Consider the following 18,429-nt stretch of genomic DNA (forward strand, 5'->3'; position numbering starts at 1 on the left):
AAATTAACATAAGCATGTATCATCCCTAAGGTAACAAAACCCCACGAACAAGACTCCCCATGAAGCATCTGGCAGCTCTGTAAACACAGAAACCACACACTGTTCACAGCACCCCCTTGGTTCCCTGCTCCACGTGGTATTTTTGATTAAGCACCAGCCCCTTAAGGGATCGCTGCAATATTTGGTTAACAGAAACTGACGTATTTACACAATAACAGCTGATTTTCATATAAGTCTTCACAATCTAGGGATTTTGGAAAATACTCTGTAGCTTCAAAGCATTTTAAAGTTAAGAATATTTTCTTCAAAACTTTTCTATTTTCCTTTCACTCTTAAAAGCCATTTTCTAGGGAAATTATCTAAGGACCACGTCTCCACTAGGCATAAGTTCCATGAAAAGACAGGGCCTGCGCTGGTCTTGTTCACCAATGATTCCTTAGAGCCCAGCAGGGCACCAAATCATATTTCATGAATGCTTGAATCTGTATCTCATGACTTACTAGACTAATTGATCAATTTTTCTTATTGATAACTGGGTTATATGTCTACCAATGAAGACATTTCTCCTATCAGAACAAGACCTTAAAAATGTACTGTAATATTTTTCATATTGAAAATGTGAAATAAACAATAAAATGCAGTCCTGAGAGGTTCAGAGACTCATGCAAGTCACATCACTTGACTTAAAGCTGCCCTCCCCTCAGCCCAGCGTTCTTTTTTTATGTTTTTTTTGTGAGGTGATCAGCCCTGTGCTAACATCTGCCAATCCTCCTCTTTTTTTTGCTGAGGAAGACTGGCCCTGGGCTAACATCCGTGCCCATCTTCCTCCACTTTATATGGGATGCCACCACAGCATGGCTTGCCAAGTGGTGCGACGGTGTGCGCCCGGGATCCGAACCGGCGAACCCCGGGCTGCCGCAGCGGAGCACGCGCACTTAACCGCTTGTGCCACCGGGCCGGCCCCCAGCCCAGTGTTCTTTGAACCACACTGTGCTGCTCCTCCTTTATGACTCTATAAAAATCAAAATTAAATTAACTGTTCTTTTGAAAAGAATATATTTCAGGTTCATTAAGAAAAACTTAAAAACTAGTTTGTAAAAGTCTTTTATTGTATCCGTGCCACACAGAGTAGTGAAAAATAACACTCCTAAAAAAAAGAATGCTACCTTTGCCACAACATTTTATTTTAAATAAAACTTCAAGTACTCTTACATAGGTACAAAAAAAATTCTGATCTATTTGCCTCCAACAGGCCACCACAACACACAGTAGATAAAACACAGTGGTTACAAATGTCTTTTAAATTTATTTCTGAGGCAAGGCAAATGGGAGGGAAATGTTTCTATGAAAAAATACTGTGTGCGTAGGAAATTGTCACAATTTTATTCCACATGGATACAAATGATTATACTTTAATTTAGGCCCTGGTGGCTTAAAATTATATAACAAAATAGAAAAATGGAAAACTAATATCCCCTACACCCTGTTTCAAAGGCAGGCACTACCAAGAGCAAGGAGACGCCACAGTGTTGGTAGAGGATAATTACTGTACAAGCTGTATAACTATAATTACCTTCCGACTAAAATAAAATGCTACAATCCTTCTAAGGCATAAACAATAATGTCTGCAAACAATATATACACATAATACATATTTAAAACAAGACAATATAAACAATAATGAACAGTATATACATGTCAATTTTTCTTCACTGTCTTGAAATACAATTTAACTACACAAGTGATGCAGCAACATATATATATATAAATGTACTTGTAACTCTACAGTAAAGTTTATTTTTGGTGCTTTTATAGCACATCAGTGTAAACAGTTTAACTTGGCTTTGTTTTATATTTTAAAACATTCCTTGTTGTATTTTCAAGATTTAAAGCAATTTTCTAGTTCTTCCTTTTCACAGAAAACGAAGATTCTGGATGTGGTTTAATCATAAATAATTCATAAAATTAAATACATTCACTAAAAAATAAACTACAAAGTAAAAAAATGAAAAATAGATATTTATTGAGAGGGAAAGGAGAACCATTTCCCACGTTAGAGCTCTGGTGTTGAATATTCAGTGCGATTTGATATATTTTAATTGCTATTGCACTATAACACCCTTTCCTTTGAAAATTCTTTGGGTGTGCTTCCCTGTTCTACCTAAATTAGCTGATAAATCACACAAACCAATAACCAAGGGCCTTGGTTGTTGTAGGAGTGAAGCCTTTAAAAATGGTATCATTCTTCTGATACTTTTTTTCGTGATACTTATTTTAAGGAAAAAAAGTCAATATGTATGTGCCTTGCACATTTATGTAAATACAGTTCACATTGCTGGTCTCTTTTGTCCTTGTTTGAAAGGAAAAAAAAAAAGATTCCTATAACTTCAGCTCACTTTGAAAGTATCTGTCCACTTTTTTTCAAAATACTTCCTCATGCTGTGGCCAGCTCTGCCTATATCAGAATCATCTTCATTAAATGTTTCACAATTGTCAAAAACAAGCTTGACATCTAGAGCAAAGGTTTCAAGGTTCGGATATCTGAAAGAAAACACATGATTTAGAGGTTGTTTTGTTAGGGTGGTTTTGTTTTGTCAACAACTGCAGAGGTAATAAAAGGTAAAATAAAAAGTAAAACTGAACGGAAAAAGAAAAAGATTAGGATAACAGCATTTAAACTGATATAAAACATATAGCCTCTTATAAATGGAACATTTAAAAAACTGTGTGTGCTCTGAACCATACACGATTTAAAGACAGGTTAAATGAAAAAACAGATTTCTCTGAAGATCAAGACACACTTCAACTAACTAGCATTTCCCTACATCCAATTTCCTGTTTGACTCATAGGACTCATCCCACTTGACTAGTTTATTAACTCCTCTGACCGACTGTATCACTTGTAGTACCCTATTATCCACATTCAAAAATAGTTAGTTGCAGTAGAAATAAAGTAAATGCTTCCTATGCACCATAAACATTACACTTGCCCTGTAGCTTTTACATGCATCCCAGGATATGCTGCTCTGTGTTCCCTATTTCCCATTTCTCCTCTTCTCTCTCCAAATATACTCTTTTGCTCAAGCATTGGAGTATGATGATCCAAAACAAGCAAAAAAAAGCATGTGCTATTCTGAACCAGAGAGGACATGATGAGGAACTGTCTTCCAATAAGAAGCACTGTGGCTTCAGTGCTTTTTGGTGGGATAAGCCCAGTTCTCTTTCTCTGTAAGAAAACAGAGAAGAGAACAGTGAATGAATCTGCCGAAACTTATTGGTAAGAAAGGAGTGGTTCATTTCAATCCAACTCAAGCCAAATCAATACATTTTGAAAGAGGGCTTTTGGAAATTCAAATTTAAATTAATTCTAACTTATGATAAACTGGACGCTGAAATAATTCACCCATTAGAAATAGCTGAGAAGCACCCACTAAAGCTCTGAAATTTGGTAAAAGTGGAATTATTTTTTTGATGAAATACCTTGTACAGTCTTTCACTCCCTCTTTCTAATATGTGAATAAAAGAAATAAAATTTCTTTATCTGCAGTGAGCTCACAGAGTTGTCAGTCCTTATGTAACCTCATCCATTTTGCCGTTCTTCTGAGAATTATTATTTTTTAATTGAGGTGAAATTCATATAACATAAAATTAACCATTGTATTATTTATTTATTTATTTATTTTTTGTGAGATCAGCCCTGAGCTAACATCTGTCACCAATCCTCCTCTTTTTGCTGAGGAAGACTGGCCCTGGGCTAACATCTGTTGGCAATCATCCTCTTTTTTTGTTTGAGGAAGATTAGCCCTGAGCTAACATCTGTGCCAATCTTCCTCTATTTTGTATGTGGGTTGCCGCCACAGCATGGCTGACAACTGGTGTAGGTCTGCGCCCAGGATCCGAACCCACGAACCTGGGCTGCTGCAGAGGAGCGTGCTGAACTTAACCACTACGTCATGGGGCCTTCTGTAATTTAAAAAAAAAATAAAACAAAACAGACATAATCCTTCAAAAGACTGACATTTCAGCCTCCAAAGAAATAGTCATTTGGTCAATCTAGTAAATCAGTTGATATATGTGAGAGGGACACTGATCATTATGAGTTAAGTTCTACTCAACTCTTCTAAATAATGTAAATTATGGAGCACAGTAATTTTTAACAAAAGAATATTCAGGAAGAACTAAATAATATACTATATAATAATGATAATATTAACAACAATAGTGATATAATTCAACTATATTTTATAGTTATTCTTTCAATGTAAAGTTCCTTCTTGCTCCATATATTCTGTGACTTTGCCTGAAATGATGGGCACAGGCTATAGGAACAAAAGGAGCAGGGGAGAATGGAGAAGAGAATACAGCCCCACAGATCCTGGCCATTCATATGTAGAATGTCTTTGTGGGAGTTCTGTAAGTGAACAGTTTCATTCTTGTGGCTCCAAAATGGGCCAGTGTCCAGAACAAAATAAATTCCACTGATAGCTACTACCCTCTGGCAGGAGTTTGAAGTGGTCCAAGAAAGATCATTAACTGTGATCTTTAACAGGAAATCATTTTACTCTTCGGATAAAACCACAGAGAGAATATGGTAGAGAGGAGCAAGTAATACTTTTCTTCCACATTCAATAAATTCATTTTTAATATACTCCAACAACTCATAATAAAGCTTTTAATATCTAAAACTTCTAGTGATCTTCTATCTCTACATTGTAATAATCTTAAAATATTACAGAGTCAGTTTTTGTTAAATCCACATGAGATGGTGTCACTGTTCCACTGACGCACAATACAAGGTCCAGCTTACCCGTTACTTACTTACTTTGGGGCACTTCCCTGACACTTTTTCTTACCTCCCAGGCTGGGCTTGGTACCATTCCAATGTCAAAAGCATCTTTATCACACTGCTTTTTAATTGTTTCAATAATTTTAATTTACTTGTCTTCCATGCCAAATTACTCTAACCGAACACACGCATGCACGCACACAAACACCCTTTCCAAAGGTAGGGCCTATGTCTTTGCTGTTAATTAACATATTTTTGGCTCACTAGAAAAGTACCAGCACATATCAAGCACTCAATAAATATTTAACTGAATAATTTACTTACTGGCCACTACTTAATTTCTCTCTAATTGTGGAAAAATCCATTGGCTTCTTAATAACTTTCTTATAACCAGGAACAAGTTTCAAGTTTACAGGAAGTAGAAAAGGCCATGCATCCTCATGAGTTTCCATTTCAGTAAGGATCATACTGAAGAAAATAATGTTTGCAATCAATATCTATGCTTTAGAATTATCTATTTTTATTAAAAATTTAGCATTTATAATCTTTCAAGTAAAAATACTGTAAATTAATTTATTTAAAAAGATAAAAGAATACATTTACTTATACTACAGACTTTAGATTTTCTTATTTACACAAACTATCAAAAAGTCACCTTTAATATGGTAGAAAGTTTCCAAACACATAAAGTGAGATGCTATGAATATATAGTACATGAAAACTGAAATAATACCTGCAAAGAGCTAGGTCCTTGGAGTCATCTCTTTTAGGTTTCTTAATAGAAGTAAAACTTTCTTGTTTCGACAAGTTAATAGAAGCGTTTTCCTCCATTTTTCTTTTTTTCAGGTCTTTGTTTCCTCTTTTTAGTGAACTACTTGTAGACGCAGAATCTTCATCTTCAGTATCCCCAGTTAAAGTTACTTTCTTGCCTTTCTTTGATTCATTAGTCTTTTTGCCTTTGACATGAAGTTTTTTGATTTTTAGAGTTTGACCACTTGCCTTTAATTAAAAAAAAGTAAACAAGGTATAAGAAAATAACTGTCTATAGACCTTCTATTACTTTAAATTATGAAAATCTGACATGTCAAACAAAAAGAATATTATTTCTGATCTAGAAGATTGATAATTTTATCATTTTCAAAAGAGACCTATGAATTTGTTCTCCCATAATATAAGGCTAAAATCAAATAAAGCATGAAAAAAATCTATCCTAAGAATTCTTAAAACTGGAAGATGCTGATCTCATTGTAATTTAACTTGTCTTTAGTACTACAGAACTTAGCAGCAGTATTCCTTTAGTCGAGGTCACTAACTGAATGACTTTAAAGATACAAAGGATTATCTTTTGGAGCACAATATAATTAAGAACAAAGGTGAATATAAAAAATACAAAGCTTATTCATAAAAAAGTTGAAGAGATAATTAAAAACCTAGGCCAAAACATGAAAAATAGCTTATGAAATAGAATAGCTAGGACAAAATATAAAAAATAGCTCATATAAAATAGAGAAGAAGTCCTTCATAAGTGATCAAATCTACTAGAAATTGATATTTTTTCTGGATAAAGAAAAAAAAGCATTTGCTATAAGAAGAAAGTTCCACAAACTTGTGGTTCCCAGGAGTGAACAAAACAGTGATGTAGGATGAGAAAAAAAAAAGATGTCAGTTTTTGAGGAAAAAATAAAGAAATGGTATGAGATTATATTTGGAACTAAAGGATATGAATTCCACCTATGGCTCTGTCAGTAACTAGCTATGGAACTTTATACAAAAATATCTGTGAGGCCCTGTTTTCTTACCTGTAAAATAAGAAAGATAAGCCATACAATTGGTAAGGTCATTCCAGCTCTAAAATTACATGAAAAAAACAACCCTCAGTGTGGCCTTATGCAACCTAACCATAACTTGCAGGCAGCACACTGATGTAACAATGAGTCCCCCCTTCCTCCCAATTTAGAGATAGGGAAATAGGCTGTATTTTGAGAGTTAAATGTTATAATAAATATAATAGATCATAGAGGAGAGATATGCAAAGTCACTGGTAATGTATGGTTTTTGTTTCAATTTTCTAGAATAGTGTTTACCCTCTTTTAGAAAATTGTTTCCTCTCTTACTCAGACTGTTAAGAAATCTTAGACTGCAGAGTCAGATATTCAGTCTAGCCATAATTTAAAGTTGGCTGTATTCTTGAAATGAATTTGGCCAGAAACATTTCTTTGGAGTATGTCATATCAATTTCTTTGGGGATTTCATGACCTCTTGTAGCAGTATTTTTAAAAAATTGCTGTTAATCAAGCAATTAAAATTATTTGGTTCTCTATTGGCAGGTTAAAAGTACAGTTAAGGAGATATTTTAATTGACTAAAATAAGGCAAACATAAATCTAACACTTTCCCCATACCATATCAAAGAATCCCTATCCCTTGTCACTAACTGAAATAATTAAAATGTTTTACTAAGTCCCTTCTCCATTTAGTTTATTAATTTTTATTCACTAAAATCTGATTACTTTGAGTTTTCATATTATACTGGGCTTTTAGCACTCTGAAACCATAAAAAAAGAAAATGCTTAATATAATGAGGAAAAAGTCCATTTAATGAAGATTAAATTAAGTTAGATTGAATAATTGTGTTACTTAAAAAGAAAAAAATTTCGGGAATAATGGGTCAAAATTTCTAGTGCCTATTTGAATTAAAATATTACTTGGGATAATTTTCTAACAAATTAATACTCAGTAAGAAAACATGAAATTCAAATCACAGAATCAAAAGCTTTTTGTGAGCTTCAAAGAGACAACGAAGTCCATTTCTTTAACAAATGATGTTTGTCAGCTTACTTCTTTGCATCGTGCACATCCACACACGTTTAACAGCAAGCTTTTATACAGTTGCTCTGCTAGCTGACTGCTTAGCTCTTAGACAGAGATGCCCCTCTGCCCAGCCTTTCTCTCTATCTTGTTAGAGACCCAATTCAAAGAGCAACTTCAGTATGTCTTAAGCAGAACCTATCAGATTACACATACAAGGGCACATTTCTGCTATGTTTGTATATTCATATATCAGAAGTTGTGACCTGGTGGCTCACAGGCTGTAAACAGCCCACCAAATGTGTTGTTGTTTAGGTCATACAACGCTTGTAAAAATACGGAATTTGTTGCCAACATTTAACATTTGGGACAATATGCATAAAAATCCATAATCTTGAAATATTGGTAGATCCTGGAACAGTGGGCCCACACGTCTACACGACAACAATTGGCTGGAGTTGAGTGCTGACTGTCACTTTTAAATGGGGCATGACTTTCCTGTTTGCCACAGTCCAAACTCTTTTGTGTTATTTCCCTGGCTTTCGTAGGCACTGGAGTTTGAAACTTCTTGTGTGTGTGTGTCTGTGAATGTCTCTAAATATGTATATGTACAAACACAAGTCTTTTTGATTCTGTGATTCTGAGAGATATATATGTAAATACATAAAAATACAATAAAGGGTATGTGTAAATATATATTGGCATGTACACACACATACAGAGAAAAATACTTAATCACAACAATTTATGCAGAAATAGCCATTTGAGAGCCAGATGTATAGTATAAATATTTGTAAACAACTATGAATTAACTGGAAAGATATTTTGAAACCTTAACTTTAAAAATCCTTATATATCAAAATCAAATGTTTGTGATATTTTCTGTTGCTGTAAGAAACATAACATCTAATTCACTACACTTAAAAACCAAAAAAAGCAGAGGCTTAGAAAGCTGCATTTACAGAGAAGGGCTTGGATGAGATCACAGATCTTATACCTCCTAGTCCACTCCTTGAATGATAGATAGCCAGAATTCTAATTTCAGCAAATTTACTGAAAATAAAATCTCCTCTAGCCTGCCAGATGATACTCCCAAGACTTAAAACACTCATTTGTTAGTAATTCATAAAGTACTAGGAAAATTTTCTAAAATTTGACAGTTATGAAGCTAAAAGATAATTTACATACAACTAGTGAAGATTATTATTGAACTACATTTAACTATATATGACAAAAATGATCAAGTAATGAGAAATATAAAAGCTATTATTAGTGTATATGATGCCATGTGGGACCCTTAGTCTAAAATATAATAAAGTATTGGGCCGGCCCCATGGCGTAGTGGTTAAGTGTGCACGCTCTGCTGCTGGCGGCCTGGGTTCGGATCCTGGGTGCTCACTGATGCACCGCTTGTCAGCCCATGCTGTGGCGGCATCCTACATAAAGTGGAGGAAAATGGGCATGGATGTTAGCTCAGGGCCAGTCTTCCTCAGCAAAAAGAGGAGGATAGGCATGGATGTTCGTTCAGGGCTGATCTTCCTCATTAAAAAAAAAAAAAATATATATATATATAAAATAAAGTATTAATATAAAAATGCCACGGAACTTTAAAGTTATAAAAACTTTCACACACATGACCATATTTGATCTTCACAAATCCCTACAAAGCAGATGCTAGCCCATTTTACAGATGATAACCCTGAAGCTAAGAAAGCACTCCAATGTTTATAGATCAGGGAGGTGAGAAAAACCAGCAAAGGAGAGTGAGAAGGAGCAAAGGCAAGAAGAAAACCAGGTGAGTTTGGTATCCTAGAAGCCAAGTGAAAACAGAGTTTCAAGGAAGAGGGAGTGTTCCATGCTATCAAACGTAACATAGGTTAGATGAGGCCTAAGCCCTGATCACTGGACTGCGCAACGTGCAAGTCATTTGTGGCCATGATAAGAGCAATTTTGGAGAAATTATGACCGTGAAAATCTGAGTGGAGTCAGCTCAAGAGTGAACCGGAGGAGAGAAATCAGAGAGAACAAGAACACAAAACTTTCCAGGAGTTTTTCTGTAAAGGGAAGGAGAGAAATCGGGGAAGTGTATCAAGGAAAAAGTGAGGCCAGAAGAGGGTTTTTATTTAGTTCTCTTAAGATGGGAGAAATAGTAGCATGTCAGTAGGCTGATGAGAAGAACCCAGCGGAGAAGGAGAAATTGATGATGCAGCAGAAGAGAGAATTGGTGGAGTCATATTTCTAAGGAGAGGAGAGGGGATGGGTCTGAGGCACAACTGGGGGAAGTGGCTTAGTTGGAGGCACTAGTAGTTCATGGCAACAGGAGAGAAGGTAGAGTATGTGAGCCCAGACACAGGAAGGATGGTAGATGTGGTAGCAAACTCCTGTGATATTTTCTTCTGATGGCCTCCATTTTCACAGTGAAATGGGAGTAAAGTCATTAGCTGAGAATGAGGATGGAGGAGACAGAGCTGGAGGTAAATCATCAGGCACCATTAAAGGCCCTCTTAACACCTTCAATTTAAAGAGCTGAATGTTTTCTCCAGCCACATTCAGATACAAAGGTACAGGTGCTTGAGAAGTCAGAGAGTTGGATTAACCAGAATGATGGTTTTACCAAGTGAGAGAGAGGCAAAGGAGCTAAAAGTGGATGCAGTGATTATGATAATGGGATACTGACACATTATAGCTAGGTTAGGAAGAAAGAGAACATGAAGAGGGAGAGGGACAGTGCAAAGGTCTAAAGATAAATGAAATGAAGATCCTGGTGAGATCAAAGAATTGTTGGAGTTGGAGTGCTCGAGGGAGTGGACTGGAAAGAAAGGAGGCAATGGACAGATGGATGTTTGGAATTGAGTTTATGGAGAGGTGGTAGTTACTGGTAATGATTAGGTCAAGAGACTAAAAATGGAAGAGAGTGAAGTAGGGAATACCTAGCAAAGAGTCTGGCCCTCAATACATGCTGACCTTTTCACACTTCTTACTCCTTACTTTATAACTCTAAAACCCATTTCTTTCTGTTTTATCCTATTGCTTCTCTTTAATCACTTGGTATGAGAGGTCACATTTCTAACTTAAATGTGACTAGAAAGTGACTTAAAATACATATGCATATTACCATATGACCTAGCAATTCTACTCCTAGGTATACACTCAAGAGAAGTGAAAACATATATTCATACAAAAACTTGTGTATCAATGTTCATAGCAGCATTATTCATAATAGCCAAAATGTGGAAACAACCCAAATGTCTATCAACTGATGAATGGATAAACAAAATGTGGTATTTCCATACAATGGAATATCATTTGACTATAAAAAGGAAGTATTGATATATGCTAGAACACAAATGAACCCTGAAAATATTGTGCTAAGAGAAAGAAGTGGGACACAAAAGGCCACATATTGCATGATTTGATTTATAGGTAATGACTAGAATAGGCAAATCCACAGAGGTAGAAAGTAGATTAGTGGTTGCCAAAGGCTGAGGGGAGAAGGGAAATGGGGAGCGACTACTAATGGTTACAAGGATACTTTTCTGGGGTCATGAAAATGTTCTGGAATTAAATAGTGGTGATGGTTGTACAACTTTGTGAATATATTAAAACCCAGTGAACTGTACACTTTAAAAACGTGAATTTTATGGTATATAAATTATATTTTTAAAAAATCCCCATAAAACTCTGCATTTTGATGTGGCAATTAAAAGGTTTAGTTTTAGATCAGTCTTACCTTAGCAATGCAAGCTGGACAATACCAGTCCCCATCTGGTATAGTTGTAATCTTGGGTCTATGGCAGTATGTATGACAGCCTTTGTCACAGCCATCACAAAGGAGGAGCAGTTCTTCATTATCTCCCTTTCGACAGATCTGGCAGTACTATAATATATGAAAAATCACTTAAAATTAACACTCTGCTATGAATAATAGTTATTGGGATATTAAACACACCATAATTCCTAATTTATATTAGTAATGAACATTCCGCTTGCTAACAAATATACAGTAGCCATACACATCTATGTATCTCTCATTACACAGATATGGACCACATGACGGGGTGAGCAGTTCAATTGGGGTAAATGCACATTTCAGGTACACTGCAGAGAACAAAGCTAGAGGTTGAATGCCTGCACACACTTCAGAAGCATGTACACATTAACATATGAAATAATTAACATGACATTAGAGCACATAAAGCAATGAATAGCTTTAATACATGGTGTTTTAATTTTTTAATATATTTCATCTTTTGCTTATCTTAGCATCCTCATGATATCCTGAGAAAGAAATAAGTAAGAGTTAGAGTAATTTTTAAAATCAAAATTAGGAAACTTGTATTAGTTACAGAATTATACATAATAATAAAAAGATATCCCTATAGTTTGACTAAATTATCCATCTATTTTTTGTGATTGATTTAAAAATGTGTCCAAACCAGGAAACTTTGGAAATCAACCCAAATCATACATGTGTCACAAGAGCAGAAAATGGATCCTACAAAATAATTTCTGAGGAAAAAAAAATTAATAAAATAAATTAAATCAAAGAATTTAAGAAAGGTCATGATTTATTTTATAGAACTAAAAATAAAATTATTTCTTCTCTGTTGACAAATTTCTAATACCATTAAGAACTTTAAAATCTGGAAAGAGAAGATTTTTACCCATGCATACATATTCTGTATAACAAGTTTCACAAAGGGAAAGAAGAAAAGTTAGACAAGTAAAAACTTTCAAGATGGCTTTAAAAAATGGTAAGTACTAACATTATATATTTATTTAATTTATATTCCCAGCCACAGTAGAAAATGTCCTGCAATCAATATTTAGAAAAACGAAAACATTTAAACTGTAAATCATTTCTACTAATTTAAAGTTATGTATTTATAGACTCTTAAAAACAAAATAGCTTAACTGTTCAAACTTAATTTGTTTAATTATCAATACAACATTAAATCTTAACCTAGGAAAGTCTAAAATAGTCTTACATAACTCAATATGTACACCAATGATAGCTTAAGAATCTTATCAAAATGGCAGATACACACTATTCAACTTAACAAATATCTATCAAATATATATAACATATAATAGTAAAACTGGCATGTGTACTAAGAGCAAAAGTAGCAGAGTTTAATGTTCCAACAGAAAATCTTTATTTTTTGACCTTTCCTAATACCACATCATTAAATACCTTAATATGGTGTTATTTCTCCAAATTTGAGTTAAATCTTTAAAACTTCTATTGAAAAATACTCACTAAGAAATAACATTTGGAAGGTTATATTTAAATCTCTATAACAACAAAATTTAAAAACCATATTCAAAAACATTAAGTAAATTCTCACTGTTCTCTACAACAGATAACTAAAAATACTATAAAGTCTCTTACATCTCACATTTATTATTTAGAAATAAAATTATTTTTGGATACTTATTAAGAAAAAGTGATAAATATCAAGCTCATAACACTTTTGAAAAATCACAATAATAGCTCACAAGATGTTAGAGCAAATGTATTAATATTTGGTTTTAACTCCTTTGCTACTATAGTAAAAAATGGTGGATGTTGCCTATTTAACATTAACAACAATATAAAGCATAATATGGGCAGAGAATTATCTGGAGGCAAATAATAATAGCTCTTTCTTTCCTGGTAAGCTTGGTCTCTGGCAAAGAGGGTATTTCTAAAGATATTGAGCACTTTAACATTTTGTTAGGACTTATTATGAAGACTATTATAGGCACTGTTACATTTCTAATTAAAAGTTACCAAGTTCTCATTAATCTTTGAATATGAAATTCTGCTTTCTTTTTAAGGTAGTTTCATAGCAAATAATGTATAATTAAACATTAAAAAAAGAAATAAAGGTTATGAGATGGGGTTAAATAATGATAAATGTATATTAATAACATGAAAAGGTTTATGAATTTGCAAAAACTGAAATAAAGCTTTAGGGTGCAGAAAGTAAGTACACTAATATAAAAGCAGGTTTTGGTACAAGATTGGGGCTTCTGTGTATAGGTTATAACAAAACTGACCACATCATGACAATTGTTTTGGTGTAGATGAGAAAAATAACTGTACAAATTTCATTTTGATGTAGGAATTCAATCTTTTATGATCATTATAGCCTAGGTTTCACCAAACATATTTGTCCAAGGTGGCTTTAAAACTGGTTTTAGTAATTATTTTTACAAGAAAAATTATTTTTATCCGATAAAAATGCTACCAGAGGAACTGAGCAATGCCTTAAAACTTATGGTAAATTCTAATCTGGACTGGGAAAGACCTAAATTTGAGCATATTGTGAAAACTGCAGATTCATTATTCCATGGATATTTTAGGAAGAAGTGGAAAACCACAGAAAAAAACAAATTTATTTGTATAGAATGAATGTGACCTTGAGTCATCTAAGCATAGAGGGAAAAATGAAGGAAAGAATGCTAAATTATTTAAGGATCACTTCTTTTCTTTGGGGAACGACTGTTTTAAGGAAAGGAATTTTAGTCATTCATGAAAACAAATCTCGAATGTTTGAATTTTAAAGCTAATCTGTAATTCAAAAGCAAATATTAAAGTAATTCATAAAAGTCTACATATAATAGATATTTCTATATATGATACATAAGAGTCAAGAGGAATACATACATGATTTAAAATAAATATCTTTCTAGAAAACATATGAAATATAGTTTTTATTTTGAACATATAGCATTTGGTACCTTGTACAAAGTAGAGGCCACTACATGAAAATAACTAATTGGACTTGAACAAAGAAGGTGAAAAACTAATTTCCATTATTAGAGTAAAGACTAAAAGATCTACTCTTCATGTCAACTAATGTCAAATTATGTCACGTCATCCAATGCCAAATACATGGTATCAGTGCACAAAGTAAGAGTTCTCTGTTTATTTTGTATTTACTTATCTAAGTATTTCTTAGCATTAAAAAAATGAAAACTGATAGAAACATAAAGACACTTTAGGAATGCAGTGGATGTATTTAGCAGGTAATGTTAGCAACTGGAATGTTGACAAGAATGAAAGGGCCTTCAAAATATTTAGATTAACAGCTATTATGTTGACAGAATGTAGAAGACAACTTTAGTCAGAGTTATAAACAATATTCAAAGGAGGGAGAATCAAGATTTTAAAAAATAAAAGATAAAACATTTGGTAGGTTCCTTAAAAAAGCTCAAAAGAAGGAGGAAAATATCAAACTATACAGCATTTACGAATTAAGCAAACTCTCAAGTACAGCATACATTATTTTGACAATAAGTAATGTACAATTAGGAAAGATCTGGAGGTTGGAAAAAAACAGGACAAAGTAAATTAGTTATAGTATTTCTTAAATAAAAACACTTACAACTTTCATAATTGATTTTTCCCATGCTATTGATTTCTGTAACTGCTGAATGCACAGAGCTACCTGTGCAGCACTGCGAGCTTCTGATAATGCCCTTCTCCATACCCTGAGCCCTGGAGCAATATCCTCTTCAATTCTGCATTGAAATATAGAAAAATTAAGTAGGTCATGTCCACATTTACGGTTACCGAATGTGAAACAATCATCACACTGAAAGCCAAGCAATGACAAAAACATGTAACAGCCAATAAGTATAAGGTTTAAGCAACTAAATTTGATGTAGTGCACAGACTCTGGCTACGTGCCTCAAAGCTTAGTCACAACCAGGTAAATGTAAGATCACTTTGCAGGATTATCAACGCACATAACAAAAAAAATGTTTTTACAAAGCACCATGCAAATAGCATGATCCATATGGATCACAGACATACAAGAAGATACATAGATAACAGGCAATAGAAAATAGGCTCCAATTAGCAAAGAAGCACAATAATTTTTCAAGTTAATCTCAATAACCTACCCGTCACCATCACCACTAATGGATGGTGCAGGAGCAGGGACAGTAACTGTGCCCACATTATCCAGTTTGATCTGAATGGTGGTACTTAAGGGGCTCTTCAGATACCTTCTTTCAATGTTCCGCTCCAAATCAGCCAGCCTGGTTACAGCTATATCTAGGGGGTTGTCACTCTTCCGTTCTAGTGCATGTGCACTGCTTTCTTCTTCGCCAGTAAATTCTCCATCATGCTCCTTGCACAATTTAGAAAATGACTTATGTTCAAAATATACCAAGTCCTCCCTTTCTGATGCAGGCTCTGGACACATCCAACCCTATATATCAAGAGAATAACGTTATTATGGTTTCCTCTTAAAATGCCTGATGGGTGAATTACCTTTACTTAAAACACAGCAGCAGACACCGCAGACCTCAAGGATCTTTACTAAAAGTTTTAACCTTGTGTTTCCTAATGCTAGGTAGAAACAAGAACAGAAAATTAAAAGAAACAGTTGTAAGAAAAGTTTGAGGAAGAAAATTTAATAACTTTGGATATTATGAAAGGTACAATGAAAAACAACAAAGTATTCTGAAGACTAAATGGTTATTAACTTCGTGGGACCACTTAAATGGAAATCTCTTGGTATTCTCTGAACTTTGCTCCTCCTTTCCATTTTCATTCCTTCCACCACTCTTCTGTACAGGTCCTCATACTCACCATTTTTTCTTTGGCTGCAGGAGCTTTGCATAGGCTATTATGTTTGTCTGTATAGCTTTTCCCTGTTCCTCTTCACCTAGTTAACTCCACTCATCTTGTAGCTCTCATGTTAAAATTTACTTCTTCAGGGAATCCTTCCCTGATCTCCTTTAGGAGGTAAATCTCCCTATTATAGCTCTCCTAGACCATGTAATACTCCATAGCCTTGTGATAGTTACAATTTTATACTACTGTGATTATTTGGTTGACATCTTTCTACCTCTAAATTCCATGAGGGCAGGGACCATGTCTGCCAACACAGTGAAGGCAAATAGTAGGCACTCAATACATAAATGTTGATTAAATAAATTAATGATCTTATAACTCAGCTTGCTTATATTGATCCTCTAGCTCAAAATCCTTCAAAGATTCCCTACTGTTTAACAAAGTCCAAATTTTTACCATGACATTCAAGTACCTCAGTCTACCTTTTTCTCTCACATTCCCATTCATGCTCCTACACTGCAGTCAAATTCCAAGACTTGCCACTCCACAAACATCTCCTAAGCTTCCTGATCCTGGTGCTCCGCTCATGATGTTCACTCTCCCTAGTATGGTATTCCCTGTTCTCTGACAAAAGCTTACTAACCTTCTCAAGTGCCACCTCGACTTCTACATGAAATCTTCCCTGATCTTTCCTATTATCTCCACCAGGAGTGACATAGTATTCTTTTTCTAAGTTCATGCATGGCTCTGTACTTCTCTGCGATCAGTTACTAGATTTTGCAGAGATGTACACATGTCTTATCTCCCTATTATATGGCAAGCTTTCTGATGGCAGAAACCACATTTTACCCAATTTTGTGGTATATACTGTCTGATGTGGTTAGTAAATGCATATTAAATGAAAAACAATATTCTTTTATTAAACATCTTTAGGGATAATTATTTTACCTTATATACTGGCATCAGTTCTTCCTCTTTAACTCAGTAGAACATTTATATTTAGAAAGTAAGGATGGAATTATGACTAGTATACATAAGTACATAGTATACATAAGTACAATAGTATACATAAGCATTAGGTACCAGTTATGTCAAATGAACCTCATTCTTATGTCTTAAAAGGGATACTTAATTGCTAAATCAAGGGAACCCTGTAAACATAGTATATCTTGATTTCTGCAAGGCAAATGATAAGACATAAAAACAAAAACTAGGTTAGAGTTAGAGAAATCTAGATGGTTGAAAACCGTATCCAAAGAATGGTGATTAACAGAGCTTATCACTTCAGAAAAGGTCCTCAGTGCCAATGCTCAAAGGCTCTATATTTGCTTGTCCTGTAAATATACTTATGCATAACTTGGTTGCCTGCTATTAAATCTTCAGGTGACTTAAAACTAGGAAGGAAGATCAATATTCTGTATGACAGGACTAAGATAAAAATAGTTTCATACGCTGAAATTTGGAAAATATTTCAAATATCAAAATGAAATTATCATGAAATGAGAAATATCAAATGAAATTAATGAAAGTAGAAGAATGATAAATGTAAATTTTAGCTTTGAAGTTTAAGCAACTAATTACAGAAATACCACATGTGATAGAACTCACAAGCGCTTTGAAAGAGGCCCAGAGATTTTTTTATAGTGCATGCTCAGTGAAGCAATAGTATGATGTGGATGCTAAAAGCTGGTACAAATTCAAACAGCATTAATAGCAGTATAGTGCCAGATTAAGGAAAGGAAAAGTCCCACGTACACATTCAGACATCTCTATGCACAGCTACAGGTGCAACATTTTAAGAGTAATATTGACACTGGTGTTTATTCAGAAGACAATTATGGACCTGGAAACCATTCCAGAGGATCAATGGTTGAAGGAATTAACTAGTTTGTAAAAGAGAAAACTTAAAAAGAGACACAGGAACTGTCTTTAGAGGAGCTGAAAGAGTGATTAGGCTTTTTGTGTACTCTCAACAACAGAACTAGGACTAGAGGCTTGTAGCTTTTTCTACAATATAAAAAACAATTTCTAAATTATTAGCAATATTAAAAATAGAAATGAATGCACTTAAGTAGTCCCAGGCCACCTGCTTAAGGTGTCTTCACAATGGCTAGTTCCCCAGGCTCAACACATAACTTTATTTTCTTTTTAAGAAACAAAATCTTTAAATCTTCTATAGACATTAAAATAATGTTTTGTGGTTATTTTTATCACTTGTGTTTTTAGACTAATGTAATTCATTTTTTAGAAGAATACAGGATAAT

The 18,429-nt window shown here is 34.1% G+C and overlaps 1 protein-coding gene across 14 annotated transcripts in view; it reads right to left on the reverse strand.

Moving 5' to 3' along the window:
• Positions 1 to 1,088: 1,088 nt before the first annotated feature.
• Positions 1,089 to 18,429, reverse strand: part of BAZ2B (bromodomain adjacent to zinc finger domain 2B) — a 384,776-nt gene continuing 367,435 nt past the window's right edge. For 10 of the 14 annotated variants that reach the window (XM_014785922.2, XM_087435270.1, XM_087435269.1 and 7 more), the window contains 6 exons: positions 15,487 to 15,797; positions 14,967 to 15,102; positions 11,324 to 11,470; positions 5,520 to 5,785; positions 5,111 to 5,254; positions 1,089 to 2,541 (listed from right to left, as the gene is read on the reverse strand). In XM_014785922.2, coding sequence (XP_014641408.1) covers positions 2,388 to 2,541; positions 5,111 to 5,254; positions 5,520 to 5,785; positions 11,324 to 11,470; positions 14,967 to 15,102; positions 15,487 to 15,797 — 1,158 coding nt within the window. In that variant the 3' untranslated portion in view covers positions 1,089 to 2,387. The remainder of the gene's footprint in view (positions 2,542 to 5,110; positions 5,255 to 5,519; positions 5,786 to 11,323; positions 11,471 to 14,966; positions 15,103 to 15,486; positions 15,798 to 18,429) is intronic. The other 4 variants (XM_087435272.1, XM_087435271.1, XM_087435268.1 and 1 more) reach the window with 1 other exon arrangement.

Source organism: Ceratotherium simum, chromosome 9, assembly GCF_057802395.1.
Source record: "Ceratotherium simum simum isolate JZ-2026a chromosome 9, ASM5780239v1, whole genome shotgun sequence".
NCBI classification, from domain to species: Eukaryota; Metazoa; Chordata; class Mammalia; order Perissodactyla; family Rhinocerotidae; genus Ceratotherium; species Ceratotherium simum.